The sequence below is a fragment of the Hipposideros armiger genome, unplaced genomic scaffold (assembly GCF_001890085.2).
Source record: "Hipposideros armiger isolate ML-2016 unplaced genomic scaffold, ASM189008v1 scaffold_51, whole genome shotgun sequence".
Lineage (NCBI taxonomy): Eukaryota > Metazoa > Chordata > Mammalia > Chiroptera > Hipposideridae > Hipposideros > Hipposideros armiger.
In genome coordinates this window covers 1,791,378-1,810,801 of record NW_017731401.1, presented here as the reverse complement: position 1 = coordinate 1,810,801, position 19,424 = coordinate 1,791,378, and the positions used below count along the sequence as shown (strand labels likewise).

Below are 19,424 nucleotides of genomic sequence, written 5' to 3'. Positions count from 1 at the left end.
GCCTAGTTATTTATATATGACATGAGGGTATCAAATAGTTTAGAAATATTTACTGCCACCCATAAATACTCAGATATGAGAGAGCATAGATAAATATGTATATGGTAGTATAAAGCCTTTAAACACATTCATTGTCATATAAAATGGCCATTGAATTCCATAATACCTGTCATCTAATTAGAGTGAAACAGAGATAACTCTCTTGGCCAGAATTCTGTCAATCTGTTTATTTTTTGTAGAGAAACAGGACATTTATCTGAACCATCTCCTGTCTAATTTGCCACTCAACCAACAAGCTGGAAAAAAACACTTTCTTCCTTGATTATAGCTTAATAATACCATATGGCTATTGCAGTACTGTGGCAGGGTCACTTAAGCTGCAGACCCCAAGATCAATGTCTTTATAATTCTGAATGATCAGGGTCTGGCAGAAATTGGACATGCCAAACTGAACTGGATGACCAAGTAGGGCAGGTTATCAATCTCTTTTATCAAGATTCCATTTAACAGAATAATTAAGAACAGCACTTCAATATTTAAACAAACAGAAAAGATTAATCTTGAGTCAAAATATGATAAAACCCAATTGTTGCCTCCTGAGTATGATTTATTAGTGTTTTGTTTTGCATTTAATCTTGAAATTTTAAATAACCATGTTAGTGAATTTTGCAGCATGCTATTCAAAAACAAAATAAACTTGTCACTTTTCCCCATAGAGTTCTGTTCTACAAGTATTCCATTTTATAACAAAATATTGTGAAAAAATAATTTCAGAAAATATTGCTTACCAATTTTGAACATATTATATGCATCAGAAAAAATTTCTATTTTATTTACTGAGCATATATCAACACGTGCTTCAGAGGGACCATTTCCTATTTTCTTAAAACATATTATTGCTACAAGTTTCTAAGGGAAAATGGTTCTGCCTTCACACACTCCGTTAGCAGACAGTTTTTGATGTTAAAGTCATTTCTCTCCCTCTGACTCCAGTAAAAAGTTACAATTATCGACAATATGCATTAGTGGATATTTCTTTCTAAATACTGAAGTTATATTTCAGTTTAAACAAAGCAAGTGTTAAATTATAAATGGCTAAACGTTTTGTATTATTATTATTTTTTTTTAAGTAACAAACATCTGGCAGGAAAAAGTAATGGAAACGAAGACCTAAGGTTTTAACTTCAACGTTAGATTTCCAGGTTCCTCAATACATTAGAAGGAATCCAAAGAGTTTCAAACAGTATAGCTGTCATAGGTTTTATTCTGATTTAGTTCCCACTACTTGACCCTCAAATCATCACTTACGTTTCTAGATTTCTACAAACTTGGAAAAAACAAAAAGCCCTTGTTGCTTATCTAGAATCCTCACATGCACATGTTTGACTAACAAATGAAATGACATCACTTTCCTGTGTGTCACAAGCTCTTTAAGAAAAGAAAGACAACTGTCCCCTGAAAGAGACAGAATGGAATGCATATTTTTAAATTGACATACTACTGCACACACCCCATTACCAAATAAAGAGAATCAGCAACCCGAGAGAACAGCTGGGGTTTGTTAGTACGTTTCGAGTGACCAATTGAAGTTAAGCTTCAGCATCTGGTCCTTGGGTCAATTTCTAGGTCAATCTCAGTATCTCCAGAATGATTTTTTTTTCCTTTGAAAACCATTAATTCGCATTGGAGAGTATTTCCCTTTTGTTGTTAATTTCCTTTCTCATAAAGATATTCTTAAAACAAAACACCCCAAAACATCTTTTTCCTATTGATTTATTCTTTGTTATTTTGTCCTTGCTTCTTTTCTTCCAGAAGCACTAGTTGCTTCACTAAGCAACATCTGGATGGGGCATTTCATACGTGAGCTTCACATCTTTTTTTATTTCATTGTATTCTTGAGCCTTAGCTCCACTCTCTACAACTTTTTCCAAATATTTTGCATCACTAAATCAGTTATGTGATGAGCTCCTTTCTTAGGCAAAAATGGAGACATGAAAATATTAAATCCCTCATTTCAATTAGCAGAAGGGCGGACTAACAGAATTCTACACGGGTTCTGAGAGACCCATACACCTCTCACATGCATATCGAGATAGAAATATTATTTTCAAATTGATAAACAACACATGACACTGAACTTCTACAATTAGCAGGTTTATAAGCCACAATTCAAAATGTTCCCCTTAACTGAAAATAGATTTCCAATATACTGTACTTTAGTATTATTGATAAGCAATTCTTACACTTGATGGTATTCAGTATAGATGTATTGAAGACATAATGATACCTCCACGGGTACTTGGTTAGTTTGATGCATAACTGTCACCTCATTCCATGTGTAACTACTGGGAGCTATAAGTAATTAAGGGTTAGGCTGTCAGTGATATCTACACGAAAGTGTACAGTGAAGTTAATCCTAAACTCTAACATTTATTGAGCACTTACCATGTGCCGTGCCTTTTATTAAGCCTCCTGCATGCAGTATCTTATTTAATTCTCACAACAACTCTATGAGAAATGTATTGCTCCTACCACCTTTTTAAAGATGAGGAAACTAGACCTTTAAAAGGTCATGTGATTTGCTCAAGATTTCAAGCCAAGTGATGGGCTAGATATTGAACCTAGGCTATCTGAATCCAGAGCTCCCCACTACAATACCAGGAGAAAAATTAGGTCCCACTTTTCTCTCTTTCCTTTACCTCTCGCTTCTTCCATATCAAATAAAAAAAGAAAAAAAAAGGTGAAATCCAGACTAACTCATCAAAATAATAGATCTGAAATCTAATTCAAACTTGGGGCGGAAAAGACAAAGGGGAATAAATAGTACTTCTACTGTTTATTAACCAAAATCTACCTAATGTCCTCACCTGACCAACCATCCCTCATCCCCTGCAGAAGCAAGGCCAGCACAAGTTTCTCTCCAACATCTTCCTACTTTTGGTTAATCAACCTTTCAATAACCTACCAACTACAAATCCCAGTCACATCAGATGAGAGGGTCATGCTGTAGATATGTTTTTCCAGGCCTGTTACATGACACTATAAGATTTACAAGACATCTTTTTAAAAGCAAAAGAACTTTGAAGCAAAACAAAAGAACCCAGAAGAATAAAAGGGGAGCCATCTGGCTTTCAGGCCATGTACCTAGTAAATCCAGTCAGTTGAAAAATATATCTCTAATACAAGGAAATCCGTGAATGACACTTTTGGAAAGAATTGAACTTACTATAAAGTACAAACCCATTTCCTATGGAAAATGCAATAACTTACTGCTTTAGTACAAGCATTCCAGTAAAGAATGCCATTGAACTGGATGCCTCGCTGTGACTGGCTGCATCTGCTGCCCCACAGAATATATACACGCAAAGAGGAAACATGCTGTCTAGAAATAATATACAATTTCCTTTTATTTCCTCTTCTAAGTAGAACAACTCTTCTTTGGGGAACAAATCGGGGTCTTGTAACAATTCACTACCTAATATGTTCCATTCTGACAGCCAGTAAAAATGAGAGAGTCAATGAGGACGGCCCAATTATTCTCAGAAAGGCAAGGGTTTCTGTGATCAGTGCCTTACACGGGCTTCTTATCCAGCATAAAGATCAGTTGCCTGGAATCCAGATCTCCCCCAAATGAGCAAGAACCATTGAGGAAAAAGAAACATATAGATCCTTTCATTAATCCATGTTTTATTTCAGCCTGGCTGAAACATCAGCTGTGTGAGGATGACTGGTGGGAAATAAAGCCACAAAGATAGTTGGGTGTAAACTGTAGGAATCTCCAAGTGCTAAGGCAGGTTGTCATTAATTCAGTGGCTGGCTGGGAATCACAGAAAGTTTCTAAGAAGAGCAGTGACATGACTCTAACCTATGGAAGTCAACGGGAAAACATCATAGGATACCCCAAGGTAGAAGAGATGGAAGGTAGACAGATCAATTAAGAGGCAAGATATGGCAACAACCTAAGTGTCCATCTATGGATGAATGCCTAAAGCAGATGTGGTATATATATACAATGGAATATTACTCAGCCATGAGAAAGAAGGAAATCTTGCCATTTACATGGATGGACCTTAAAGACAGTATGCTTAAGTGAAATAAGTCAGACAGAGAAAGGCTGTATGGTATCACTTATACATGGAATCTACCAAAGCTGAACTTCTAGAAGCAGAGCAGAATGGTGGTTGCCAGGGGCTGGGGGGTAGGGAAAATAGGGAAATGTTGGTCAAAAGGTACAAACCTCCAGTTATAGGATGAGTTCTGGGGATCTAGCATGGTAATTATAGCTATCGATATTGTATTATACACTTGAAAGCTGCTAAGAGAGGAGATCTTAAAACGTTCTCACCGCAGAAAAATGGCAATTCTGTGAGGTGATGGAGGTATAGACGAATGCTACTATGGTAATCATTTTGCAATCTGTGTATAAATATCAAATCAACATGTTGTAGTCCTTAAATTTAAACAGTGTTATATGTCAATTACATCTCCATAAAGCTGGGGGGGGTGGGGGGGTGGGGGGAAGGCCGCACTTGATGGAAGCTGTTGTGCTGGTTAACTTTCATTGTATTTGTTTACAATTTGCTTCATTTCATTTTAGCAAAATTCATCTCATGACTTCAAAGAACTTAACTATTTTCTATTATGTTGCCTATTAGAAAGGTTACACAGGTCCTTCATATTGATTAGTTCAATGGGATAGGATATCCTCTCAAAGTTCTGATGCTTAGAAAATGGCAGACCTATATTTGACATGTACGCCAATACCAACTTAGTCAGCAGAGCATAATGCAAGCACACTCTTCAACTTTTGAGGCTAAGTCAAAAAAGACTTTGCAGCTTCCTCCTCATTTGCCAGAACACTCTCTCCAGGAGCCCTGAGTGCATGTCAGAAGTCTGACTACCTACCCTGAGACCACCAAGCTGGAAAAGCCATGAGTCGGGGTGCTCCAGTCACTCCCAGATGCACCCAGACTTCAAGCCAATCCTGCAAAAGCACCAGACCTGTGAGTGGCGATGCCTCTAGGTTCTAGACCCCAGCACTAGAGTCACCCCTGGTGCCTGAGTCCTCCCAGCTGAGGCCCCAGACACCCTGAAGCAGAGACAAGGCTTTTTGCTGTGCTCTGTCCATATTCCTGACCCAAAGAATCCCTGAGCATCATAAAATGTTTTTTCGGGTTTTTTTTTACATTATTAAGTTTTGGGTTGGTTGATTAAGCAGTCATTGGTAACTGGGACCATGTGTACAAAAGAGGTGATAAACCTATTTGCTGTGGAGCTCAAACCTAGAATATGATACTTAGTTTTAGGTGATATGTTTCAAGAGACTAAAAAACAAACATACTCAGAATATTCCTTTATGGAAAAAAAAATTGAAAGAATTGGAGGTATCCAAAACAGAAAAGAGAACAAAAGGTATATACTAACTGTCTTCAAATATTTGAATGGCTATCATGAGTAAAAATGAAAACAATTATTCTGCATATTCCCAGGAGGGAGGCCTGAGGACAGTGAGTAGAAGCTAGAGGGAGTCAGATAGAAGAATTTTCTATTGTTCTAATTCTCTAATGTTCAGGGGTTTCTAGGAAGGAAAGACAGCCTGAAATGGTAGTGAGTTCCCTAGCATTCGAAGTAATCAAGCATAGTCTAGATGATCACCACCTGGTGAGTAGGTTGGAGAAAATTCATTTACTGACCAGAAGGTTGAATAAAATGCTCCTACTTTAAGGTTACACTGTAACACTGAGATGTGTTTAATCTCAAGATCATCCCCATTTCCCTGTGCTAAGAAATCTAATCCCAACACATGTTGAACAGAGGAAAAAAAAAAAAAAACAAGATGAATAAATTAAATTACAGGTAATACCCAAGTATAAATAGAAAGTGATGTAAAATTTTACAGGAGAAAGGAATGGCAAACTAATAGGAAAATATAATAAAGCATAGCAGCAAAGAAACTTTTTAAAAAGATGAAGCATGAAGAATAAGCCAGACAAGAGAGAAATAAAGAGCCAAAGATCCTATCATAGAGGATAATGGCTATAGACGATGCCTCCCTCTTGCTTGAGAAATGGTTTTATTCATTTTTAAGACTTTTCTCCTCTGCCAGTGGGCAAGACAGACCAGAAGAACATGGCAGTGTAGCAGCAGAGGACATAAGGTCTAAATAAGGTAAAATTAGGGAAGCTCTTTAGGGATCACTGCATTTCTGGTTTCAAATAGAGGCCAGAAATTGTGTGTCTATAGGATCAAGCCCACTAGCATGGAAGTTACTGTAGATAACGTCAGAATGTAAGAATGACTACAAAAGGAAGCAAGAAAAACTGGAAATTATATCCTGGTTTCCTAAAAAAGGCCATGCGAAAAAAGAAAACACAAACCACCTAGAAAATGAGATATGTCCAGAGCAAAGCCACGGAAAAAAACCAAAAAAAAGAAAGAAAGAAAACATTTAAAAGTTATCTCAAACACATTTCATCTGAACTTTATCACCATTTGTAATCAACTTCCAAGGTTTCATAACACCCTTTAAACCTTAGTTACGCAACCCACTGAACAAGTCATCTCATTGTTACCCCCACTTGAAGGAAGAGTCGAGAGTCTTTTCATGTTGATAAGAGATAGAAAAAGCAATCACTCCCAGGAAAGAAGTTCTGAGTAAACTCCTGGAGCCTAATGGTAAGGCGAGGTGATAATCTTTCACTTGCCTTAACCCTTTCAAAGATTCCTCAAAGCACAAGTGAAAAATTCATGTGATTGATAAACATAAAGGTAATGTTCATGTCAATAAACAAATTTTTCATTAGAAAAATAGAACAGAGATTATATCTTATTACTCACCCATTTCCTAGGTCGGCCTCTTGGCCGTTTTTCTCCAGTGGCTTCTGCTTTCTGCAAAACGAAAAAGGAAGTCATATGGTTTCCTACCTGACGTTATTTATAAGTGCTGCACCAAGGAACACACTTCAAGTAAGCACGTTCTGGTTTGCAGAGGTGGTATTGAGATTGTTTTAACAATCTCTTTCTCCTTTAAGGTTCATCTTCTCCGTTTTTGAGTAGATTCTTCTTGTTTTTCATTGCATGATGTAAAGAGGTATCTATACAATCCCTCACTTTAAGGCTCCCCTGGAGTGATTTTCTCTTATTTCTAGCCATATAATAATAAAAAAGCATTCCCACACAATTACATAAGGTAATATTTTAGAAAGTTAATGTTTCTTAAATGATTTTTCTTTCCACATCACTACTAAAGTTACAAGAACTAATCTTGATATATTGCTTTACAATTTACAAAACTTTTACCTATATTGCTAGTCAAAAGCAAATCTAAATGTAAGAAAGACATAGGATTCTAATTAAAAAAACAAATATTTGCATACTTCTACATAGTTAATTTCCTATCCCTTGCCCAAAACAATCACCTGTCAATCAGTTCACCGAAAGCAGAAAGAAAAAAAATCTGGAAGAAATCATCAATGTTTGTCCCTGAAATGGAAATTATGGGTTCTAAAAATAAAAATAATAATTGATAAAAAAATGTACATTATTAACAATACTACACTCAACACAGACATGACGTGACTATATTTCTAAGTACCTTGAGAGTCTGTTTCACTGCTTTACTTCATAAAAGATTTTTCTGGTATAACTGTTTTTTCCTTTTTGAATCAAAATTTAACATTATCTATAAAGTAATTTCCCTGTGTTTACCACCTCTACTCTAATCCCCAAATACACAAACGCATACACATCACATCACATACATCTTATATTAAAAACATGTCTATACTTTTCAGGATAAAGAAAACTTAAGTACATATTCTTCTGTGTATGAGAATCATCCCAACGCTATATAAACACCACAATATAGGTAACTTGAGCCAGGATAACTTGTTTTGCATTTTATTTTTGTTATCTGGGGTAGCAGCCAATAGGTACTTGATACAATGATACTAAAATTACCTGTTCTAACTGCCTACACTTCCAAATGAGGCTCTCCTCTTTCTCTCTTCAATCTGCCTGGTAAAAATAGATGGAGATAGATGACAGGTAGATGGTAGATAGATAGATAGATAGATAGATAGATAGATAGATAGATAGATAGATAGATAGATAGATACAGACAGACAAAATAGGTCACAAGATTGCTCACAAATAAAGTCTCCCTGGCCTGGCATTACTATCCAACAGGTCCCATGAATTAATCCAAACTCTGAATAATTGTTAGTTCACATTTATTGAGCATTTAAAATGTCCCAGACACTGGGCTAAATCATTCACATGTGTGATTTTAATCCTTACAACAGCCTTACAAGGTAGGTGTTATTATTTCTCTTATTTTGCAGATGAGCAACCAAGACTTAGGTGAGGCAAATAACTCAAGGTCTTCATAAAGCTGGTAACTGGGATTTGAACCCAGTTCTGTTGGGCTGTAGCGACTGGGCTCCCACCCTCCTAAACAGTGCCACCTTTCCTTAGTATACACACATTTGCTACCATGAGGCAACATTTTAGTTAACTACAATTGTCACTGATTCAGTTAATTTCCCAGAACAGAAGGAAACCTAACCGTCAGATTGGGCAGCCTGAATTGCTGTTGACTAGTTTTCAATGGCTCCACAAAGGAATCATTTATTGTCAGGAGTTAGTGGCACTGTCTTAACTTCAGTCATCAGGGCATGAATTAAATTAACTGAAAGCCAGGAGTGCCCAGTGAATCGCACCCTCTTCCTGAGGGTGGTCTCAGGGAGGGAGCGTGGGTAGTGTCTTAAGAGGAATACCGGCTCCATTTTGGAAAGCTTGGATTCAAATCCCTGCTCTGACATTTTAGCTTTATGACTTCCAGCAGGTTCCTGAAAACCCTCATTTGATTTCCTCTGTGAAAGGGAGATATCGCCTTTGGTAAGGAGTGAAGCACCCACAGTCAATGAGGTGCTCAAGAAATGTTCTTTCACTCCCAACAAGATGGAACTCTCAAAGGGAGTTTTCTTTCAGGTTATTCCAATCTCAGAGAAGGTTCAGTCCATGCAAAATATTCCATTATACTCACCTGTCACCTTTAGAATGAAGCTTTGAAGAAACCCTTTGGCTAGCACCATAGTCAGGTATACAAGCACAAAATTCCCTTATACAGAAGCAAAGTCTGATTTAGTCTTTGGAAGCAACTGAAGATTGTAGAGTTTACCCAGTAGTGAATTACACAAACATGGAAGACAGAAATCCTTTCTAATGGGCACGGGATGACAGGTGGGGATGGGAGAAGGCGGCTATTGACCGTAAAGGCTAACAGCACTACCAGCTACACGGGGCTTTCTCTGTGCAGTTGTTCTGTTTCAGAAGCCATGATGTCATCCGGGTGTATCTAAAATCTGTTGAAGAGAGGGTTGTTTTCAAAAAGGGTTTCGCTGCATTTCCAAGTCAGGGAAAGCAAATCTCTCAAAAAGAGAGAAAGCCCTGCAAATAAGAGTACTTTAAAATGAGCATCTCATCTACAAAAAGCCTATTCAAAAACAAAATTTGCACCATTAACTAAAGGGCAAAATATCACGATTATCACTTGGACTTGTTAAAAGCAAACTTGTTCCTTGGTCTTCAGGTCAGTATTGCATGTAAGCCGAAACCCTCTTCTGAGACCACATCTAGAAGAAACACATTAGCTGTGTGCTGTGTGGCATCGATCTGGGAGGTTTTCATTGTTCTTTAAAACCCACATTATTTAATCATTCTGATCAAACTTCACAAAAGCTGCAAAACAAGTTAGGATTTTAGTTTGTAAACCAGCACAGATCCTGGTTTTTTACATATTGAAAAACATAAGCTTTAACTTTTTTTCCTGTGTTTATTGCTCTTCAGGATATTATTTTTCAACAGAAGACAAAACATTTAGGAGGCTTGTTTTAATATGCTAGCATATGCCAGACTGTGGAGGTGTATATTTGGTTTTCCTTCTCCAGAGTGGAATTTGGTTCTATACCACAAACTCATGCATAACTGAGATGAAAAAACTCATTAACTATTTCCTGCTTATCTGGGGGGTGGGGGTGAGGAAAGGGCGAGAGGGTGGGAATTCCACATTTGCAAGAACTAAAATTTCAGATTGTGACCAGCACTGTTATACTAATATTTGCAGTTCTCATATCTTATGGAAAGTATTATTTCTTCCTTGCTTGTCTTCATTCATATTTTTGCCTTCCTTTAAAGTTTAGATTCAGTACTGTATCTTTAATTTTACATGTTTAGAAGGAGGTTCTTGAAGGTTGGGAAGGATGTGAAATGGGAAACATAATTATTTCTTTCTCTAAGAAGTTCTGATATTCCAGGCTCTTAAATGTACTCTGGACTAAAACATTAAGAAAGTAAATTCATCTAGGAAATATAACTCCTGAACTTGGAAGTGCTTCTCATTAGTGCCTGGTGCACAAGATATGCTTAGTACATCTTTACTGAATGAAAAAAGGAAAGAAAGAAACACTATTGTTTATACCACATGTGCGTGTTTCCCTCTTGCTATCAGAATTCTACAGGTTGGTTGGACTTCTGAGTAGGACTTTTGAAAGCATTTCATCTAGCCCCTTACTTAACAAATAAGAAACCTTCTGGATATGTGATCATCTCCAAAGGCATAGCTCTATGGTTTATTTGATGGCCAGAGTCTGGGAGTACCAGCTGCAGTAGACACACATTTCCCGTCCCTCTATAAGCTTGTAGAGAGCTGCCCTCCAAAGGTTTCTCAAAACCTCACTTCCAGTCTGCACTGCAGGTTACTGGAGATAACCATCTACCTTGTAGCAAATATTTTACAAAATATTTGACAGCACATAGTAATGGAAAGATCCTAAGCTTTAGAATGAGGTTTGAATTCAAACCCAGATGCCACCATTTGCTAGAGTTGGACATTAGACATGTCACCATTTACATCTCTGAATCAGCGTCTCAGTTGTGAAATGAAGACCAAAATGCCGACATTTGGGCATTCAAGGAGCTAATATATAGGTAAAGTGTCTGACAAAAGTGACGGTATTTAGTAAGTACTCAAATGTGATTTCTTCTCTCCCTTGTATTTTAAAATGTCAACCTTAAAAAAAAATACCTCCCAATTCTTTGAGTTGACCTTCTCAGTGACCTTCGGAGCATCATCTTACTTAAGTAGGGCAGCTAGTGCTCCCCCCGTGTCACAAATGGGAGATTAAGCGATCTGCCCACATTCATAAGCAGTGGAACTGAGACCCAATCTGATTTCAAGGCAATTAAGGGTCTGTTCTTCTGGGAGATATTCCAATATAAAATAAAATAGCCATGGGCAAATTTTTAAAAATCAAAACCTTCTAGGGTGAGAAAGAAAGGAGCAGTTAAAAGTAAGACATTCCAAGTTTCCTACAAAGATATGGATGAGCTGAGATTGGGAACCAAGAGAATGATCCAGTTCTGACTTCTGGGTCAAATTTAGGTAGCTAGTAATTTTTTGCATTCTAAATGTGCTCATATTTTATAGGTACTGTGATAATGCAGGAAAGCCAGACCTCCCCCACCCATAATCAATCTGCACCCCACCCCAACCCAAAAAAAGAGCTAGAAAAATATTTGGGCATAATAGTACCTTGTTTTGTTTTCACGTATCTCTATGTACATGTGGATGGATGGATGGATGGATGGATGGATGGATGGATGAATATTTTAAGACTAAAACCTGCAGACCTAAGACCATATGGAGCCAACTATCCAAAGTTTAAAAAGTCACATTTTATTTCTTTCAGTTGTTCTTTAAAAAATATAAACTGTGAATCAATGTGCACTCGCATCAAAATCAACTGGACTCATCAATCAGACTAAGCATTGGGTAATTCTCATTTTACCTTTTTGAGAATCCAGTTCTCTGTGTTTCCAAATGTTAAGTGCCACCATTTTTAGGCAAGTTTGCCATCACTCTATTTTCCAATAGGAAATATAAGTAAATTCTATTATCCATTGGAGTTCGCACTTATTTTACCCAAGGAAGCCCTGTCAACTCCCATGCCATTATCTACGCACCCCTGTCTTCACCTACACAAGCACTAAAGCCAAGGCCAAAATGACGGGAAAAGCTATTTTTAACGTTTAAGACTCTCCTCCTTTAAACTGTCCCTCTATCTCTTTTGTAAACAGAAAACACAATAGTAATGATACAAGAGTTAATGGGGGTTACCCTCTGAGTAAACGGCCCCCTAGGTTATCCTGGAGAAAAGAGAATGACTTAGTCAATTAGAAAAAGCCACTCAAAATTGTTCAGTGTATTAACACAATACAGGATGAAGCAATAGCCTAAAATATAATAAGTTCTCCATTCACCTTTTCCTGCTGGTTGGCAGAACCAAGATTCATTAACTATTGGGTTGTTGGAAAAGCCATGATGTATTTTTTCTACGTTTTTTCGTTGCAAAAATGCGTCATGGCTTTTCCAACAACCCAATAAAAACTTCAGAATCTAACAAGAGTGAAATCCATTGTTCCAGCCTTGTGCCAAGCTATGTGGTTCCAAGGTGAGCTCTGGAAATCGCAGAAAGTCAACTAACAAGAGAAGATAGGTCTGAATGACTTGACTGGCATAAAATGTCCTTCAGCATCCATCTATTCTCAAGAACTGAAATGCAATAGAACATCAATCTGGTATGTTCTAACTTTTTAGTCAAATGATCTGTTGAAACTTTGAGATAAAAACAAGTCAGAGTTGTAGGTCAGTTAAAGTAATGAGGAGCTTTTGATGAAAAAGTTGGGAAGAATGATAGCTTCCAGGGAATGAGAACTATGGGTCTTTTGAAATAAAGTTACTTCATAAAGTAATTCAAATGTACTGGAATCTCCTATATTTGGACCATCATCTATGATGACTCACATTGCCAGAATTTACTGATGCATCAATGCTTGGTCCTCCCAGGCAAAGTGAAGTGAAAAAAATGAGTCAGTTGCTTAGGTAAGTCATCCTAAAATATCAAGCTAATGGAGACAACAACCTGGCTTTACTTAACTCTACTTGCCTGGATTCATTTGTAGACTTAGATAGGGCCCTGGATCTCAGTGGCAATTGTCTGCCCATTAAAACACAAAGGAAACAAATGAAATCATACTAGTAACATAGAAACCATGGGCTGGAAATGTACAACAACTTCCAATACTACTGTCTTTCCCTGACGTACCTATAATGATGCCTTTGGTTACTCTCTTCAACTAAGCCTACTATATTCTGAAAAAAAGTATTGTCCTCACTCAGCATCTGTGCTCTAATATTTATCTGTGCTCTAATATTTATAATGATAAGTAAAACCCACATTCTCTCATCCTAAAACATCTATGATTGGTGCTAGTAATCATTTATGAAAAATTAACCACATTTCTAGGAATGTAATTAGAAGCACAAATCTGCCTTGATGGTATCCAATTAATATGAGGCCTTCTTTGTACAAGCAAATGGAAGATGTGAATTAAGCATTTGCCTGAACACATTATTTGAGTTACATACATCCTTTACATAGATATTTTCATTCTGCCCTTTCGTCTCTAGGTCTGGTCATTACACCTAAAGTCAAAAGTAAGTTCAAGCAAATCTATGACATGATGAAGTAGGACTTTCTCACACATGAGATCTTTTTTGCATGTAATATCCTTCTATTAAAATTTAATTCAATCTAAAAAAATTTTTTTTCCTAAAATACCCAAGTGAGCATTGGCTTGAGACTTAATTTGACTTGTAACCTTAAACACTGGAGAATTCATGACAACCCCTCTAGTATTCTCTCATGATTAAGAAGCTACAACAAAAAACCCTAAACCAAACATAAAGGAGATGATATCTTTCTTCTCTCCCCACCTGGGAAATGCGAAAATACAAAGTATTTCCATCAGGCACAATCATGAAAGGAAAACAAAACAAAAAGGAAAGTAAGAGGTCACTGGTCACAGATATACTAAAACTAAAACATAAATAAAAGGGTCAACACACACACACACACACACACACACACACATAAATTATTTATTCAGGAAAACATTAACTTCTGGTTTCTTTTGTTAAGACAATGATATGAAACTGGTTCAGGGGCCAATTTTAAGCCCTCAGCTTGGTCTTCTCAAGTGACTAGAATTGCTACATAATGATCATCTATGGGAATTTGTCATAGTGGAATACAAGCAGATTGGAGAATAATTATCTTCTCTTCCAAAAGTTCTAATAACAAGTAATTGTGTTCTTATAAATGTTTGTTTTATATATTACACAAATCAATTTTATACTGAATATGGCCTGAAATTAACATGATTGCTAATTTAGTAGTCAAGCACTTGGTCTTGCAATATTCTGCATGCATTGTCAAGTTTCACATTGCTAATTTTCCAACAAGCAGTTTTGTTGTCAAATGCCCCAAGGCCAGTTACTGAGACCAAATATAAACTTTGTAAGAAAGAAACTCCGAGCAGCAAGCAAGTTTAAACTAACACAACAGCATCAAGGTTCCAGTGTACACTGTATCTCGTCTAATTTTACATTTCTATTCTCCTATGTACTTACCAGTTTTTGTCATATAGTTTTCATTTTGATGAGTCTGAGTTTTCAGGAGAATACCCAGTCTATTAATCATAGAAGACTTCTCATATCTACTCTGGTCAGTCTAGCAGGGTATGTTTATCCTATATGTTATGAACAATATAACTTTTCCCAAAAAGCTTGCCTTTTAAAACCCTAACAAACATACATTTTGTTAGAATACAATATATGCTTGTTAAACAAATATACGTTTGATAATCATGTTTATATAGGGTGGTAGCAAACTCAATAAGTACTGATTTGAAAGTGAAAATACCTTAAGTTTATACATGCCATGAACAATTCATCAATGTCATTCATTGTTTTGCAAAGTATTATCTTCTCCAAGTGAAGCGTAATTTATAAAACTGAAGAAATGTAACAGTCATGTTATGGGCAAATATATTTATTCACTTTTATGGAAAGGGGAACTTTTATAACAGAATTGTGTGATATAATTCTGCCTGGAAGAATGAAAGATTGCAAGGACAGACCTCTTTGGGAAAGAGAAAGCCTACTTCTGTTTTAGAGGTGGTAATACATATGCATACACACGCAGAACTATTAGAAAGAAGCTACAGTAGCCTAGAAAGGTCACTGTAAATGCTTATTATTAAAGTAACTAAAAATAAATCAAACCTTCCTTGTAAAGAGATCCACTTTTTTTGATATTTTGCTTTAGGTGGTAAAATAGGCACAAGCCTCACCTTTCCTTGTCAATAAAGATTTTGTTAGTCAGTGGTAAACTGTTCAAAATGAAAGATGATGGAAGCATCTCTTTACTCATTAAAGAAATGTAATGCAGTGAAATCTGAAAAATAATTTCTTTTTTTTGTATTACATTTTAAATAATTTATTTATAATGAGAGTTACAGCTTTCCTCCTGGAAGATGTTATAATAATGCATTTTTTCAGAGCAATTACGTCACAGTTTATAAATGGGTATTAGCTACCTACCAAGATACTCCTTTCCCATCTCATTAGAGTAAAATTAAGTTAGGTAAATCACACACTATGCAACGTAAAAATAACCTCTTTGGTTAAATTAGCCCTTTTAAGTTAATTTAATCCATCAGGTAAAATGCAACAAAGTATTCATGTCAGGAATATAAGACTATATATTGTCACTTTTAAATGACAAGGTAATTTAGAGCTACTTTAAAGTTTACTGATTGAATGTTGAGTTACAAATCTTCATTCTGAGAAGCAGTTATATTTAAATATATTAGAAATCTGCTTCTTCAAGTCTGTTCAAGGCTTGAAATAACAGACAAGGACTCATACTTATACTCTAAATAACTTTATATGTATCACTGGTTGCTATGGCAGTTGACAACACTGAAAACCATCACATATAATAAGGTTAGTGCACATAATCACAGAGAAAGCCACATAAAACATTAATCCCCCCCAAAATGAGCATGTAGTCCTTTTTAACAAATACTCTACATAGTATAGTCAAATCTATCCAAAAGATAGATCAAAATTTACTTCTGAATTTTAAACCTTTGTTTTTAACTAATATACAAACCTAGAGGTAAAATACAGGATTTTTTTTTCAGATTTATTTATAAAACTAAAATATGTGAATTTTATAGTCACCTTCACCTTTCTATACATGCATTGACCCTGAACTATTTCCTCTTTGCTAGCTCAAAAACAACCAACATGAAGTTATTCTATACTGCAATTTAAAATTTATAAAGAAAAACAGTGGAAGTTATACTTGACTAGGTTTTATCCTGCTCAAAAAAATATAATAAATGAGTCAAATACTTGTTTTAAAAAACTTCTTATTGTCCCATTTAGAACATTTCTACATCACCTGATGGGAAGGCTTTTTGAGAGATAATATATTATATTGCAGGCTTATTGCAAACAAACAAGTATACTTTATCATCACATTTAAAGCTGTAAAATTCATAAATGTTTCCCAATATCCCATAATTGGATTTACTTCTAATTATCACTGTGTGGCAAAGTACTTTATTAGGGAGATTTGGGTTTGCAGTAGTCTTGCACATTAGCACAAAGTAAATGAATCTTTATTATTTTTTAAGGAAACCGCAAAATCTAGAGTTTTGATTTGTGTTTAACTATTTCACCAGTGGCCCAAATCTTGATTTGGGTCATTCTCCACTCCTCCTCCTCCCCCTCCCCGTCCCTGTTTTGAGTTTCCAATTATTTAGTCATTGTTCGTTTAAAACAACACCGAAGCATCTTCATGGCCTTATTATGCTTAGCCTCTGCTTAGAAATCTTACTGACATTAAAGGCAGGAAATGAGTCTTGGGTTACCCAGTTGGGACAAATCCTTAGGTGAGGATCTAGGATGGGAAAATTACAGGGATGTTCCTGAGGTTGTTGAGAAAGTTGGGAGGGCTTGACTTGAGAAATCTCACCTTTTGAGCTGCTTTGGAGGGACTCTTGTTTTTGCTGCCTTTGGGTCTTCCTCTTGGTCTCTTAGGAGAGGGCTCACCGGTTGGCTCCTAATGGTAGAGAGAGAGAGAAAAAAAATGCTGTTGTGGCAAGAATAGCTGCAAAAAATTGACCCTAACTCTATAGTTATATTTTCTGCATGTACTGAGCTGAATACATTCAGGTCCAGCATAAATGGTGATGATGGTACAGTTTACAGAAAGGGAAAATAACTATATTTCAGTCTAAGAGTTCAAAGAGGAAAATGTATTTTATATATGAAAACTAGGTTTTACTTCAATACTGCAAAGGTAACAAAGGGCCACAAGGTTGCATGGTTTGAAAAGAAAGTCATACATTTTAAGGTGAAAAAGTTGCATGGTTATGCATTTGGCAACCCATAGAAATAGTGAGCATTTTACACAAATACTACTAGTCATTATACTAGCATTTCAAACAACAGAAATATGAAGCTAACATCATAAATATTTCAGCAATCATCTCTATTGAAAAGATGGTTTTTAATCATCTCTATATATCTGCACTGTGGGTCAATTATGGCTCAATCAACACGTTGAGTGAAATATTGGAGCAATTATCCAAGTTCTTCAACTCAAAATAACTCCATTCTCCTTAAAATTTCCAAATAATTATGGTAAATCTGTTGTGGGAGGTTTTGCTTGAATTATCTAGATAATTGCTTCAATTCTCCACTTCCTTTTGGAGATGCAGCCATGGTCTCTAGTCTAAACTTAAATACCTTTTGATAAAAATGAACAATCTCTCCAAAACTTTCTTCTGAGAAAACTCCTATCGGAGTGAACTGGAGAAAACTAAAAAAAGGGGGTGGAGGGGAGTGAGAAGGAATGGAAGTGTCTGAGAAAGAGAAATTGAAACTATCAATAGGTTTAGCAAAACTTTAAATGGCTTCTATGCCAAGTAGTAAATACCCAAGTGGTTAAGAGAATGCGATGATTAATATTCCAGGTCCTAAATATTTATCCAGTGAATCACAAATTTACATTTCATTCAGACTCGGTGATTAAATGAGAATAATTAACTTTAAAACTTATGAAAGCCTTCAATGGAAATTCACATCCCATTTAGAGAATCTGGGGAAGGTTCCTGGAAGCTTCTGGGGGACCACTAGCGCCGGTGGGCACATCCGGAGCAAACACATCGGAGACACATTTTCTTTTCTTTGTGAACTCTGACTTAACTCAAAGGTAAAACCTCCAGTCACCTTCAGACCCCGCTGCAATTTCTTCTGGATTATTTTTTGGAGGTGGGAGGCAATTAGAAGAACGAGGGAGAGCTGGGTGGCGGGTGGGAAACAAGGGCGGGGGGGAAGGGCAGAGACTTCCTGGGAGGTGTAAAACAGGATCCTAATGCGGTATAAAGTGTCGCTTGGGCAGAGCGGGAAAACTCAGGGGCCTCTAGATGGGCTTGTTTCCTTTGATGATTTCAAAAAGGTACAACCCTCTAAGTTTTTCCACAAACGCGCTGGAGAGCGAACATTGTTCGATTTCCCCACCTTGCTTTCGGGCAGCTTTGGGACTCGAGGATAGTTTTCGAATCCGCCTATTTGCCATGAAGGAAGCGCTTTAAGTCTAAGGAGCCAAGGAGAAGTTTTAAAGCCCGCGGGAAGCGGAGTTTAAATGTTCTCAATAGACATGTCCCTCTCCAGCCCTGCCCGCCAAGGCTTGGAAATTGCAGCGAACAAAACCCCCCGCCCTGGGCGCTGCGCGCAGCTCTACAAGCGCCGGCTGCACGCTTAATTGGTTGCATCCGCAGACAAAACCCTCCACTCCGCGGGGTCCCGGGCGCCCCTCAATCGTCCCCTCCCAACCCCCAGCCAATGGTCCGGGAGTAGTACATTTAATGTCTGCAGCTCTGAGGCGCAGGATCCAGGGGCAAAAAGGGGACTGGGTGCCTGGCGAGGAAGTGGCCCTAGCTACGGTGCACCCTCCCGGACACTACTCTCCATCGCGCCCTTGGCCAAACAAGCTAATCCCATCCTGTGCGGACGCAGGCTCTCCTGCAGCCCCTTTCCCGGAACACCTAAGAGGACCTGGCGGGCCCACGAGGTCTTTGTCGGGAAGGCGCGAGTCTCCGGCAACCGAGAACTTGGGGAGGGCGCCAAGGGGGCGGCTGCGGCGTGCCAGACCCGGGCCCGCAAGCAGCCCCGGTTGGCGGGAGACAGAGCCAACGGCCCCCGGGACTTCAGCCCCTCCAGCTCTGCCTCGCAGAGCACTCCTGCCCCTCGGCACTTCCTTCCCCCGAGGCAATTGCAAAGCGGCTAGGAAAGCGTCTGGCGAGCCCTGGATTGTCCGACCCCGGCCGCTTCCAATCACCGGGAGCCACCGCGCCACTCAGGGCTGTGCACAATAGCGAAAGTCCGAGGACGCGCTTCGCCCGACCCCACCTCCCGCCTCCACCCGGGAGCCCAAGAATCTCCG

The 19,424-nt window shown here is 37.7% G+C and overlaps 1 protein-coding gene across 1 annotated transcript in view; it reads right to left on the bottom strand.

The window, feature by feature from the left end:
- The window catches only part of HMGA2 (high mobility group AT-hook 2), a 133,368-nt gene that overhangs the window by 112,773 nt on the left and 1,171 nt on the right, over positions 1-19,424 (bottom strand). Inside the window, exons 2-3 of the mRNA XM_019640523.1 lie at positions 16,950-17,036; positions 6,838-6,888 (exon numbers count right to left, since the gene is read on the bottom strand). Of these exons, the coding sequence (XP_019496068.1) occupies positions 6,838-6,888; positions 16,950-17,036 (138 nt within the window). The remainder of the gene's footprint in view (positions 1-6,837; positions 6,889-16,949; positions 17,037-19,424) is intronic.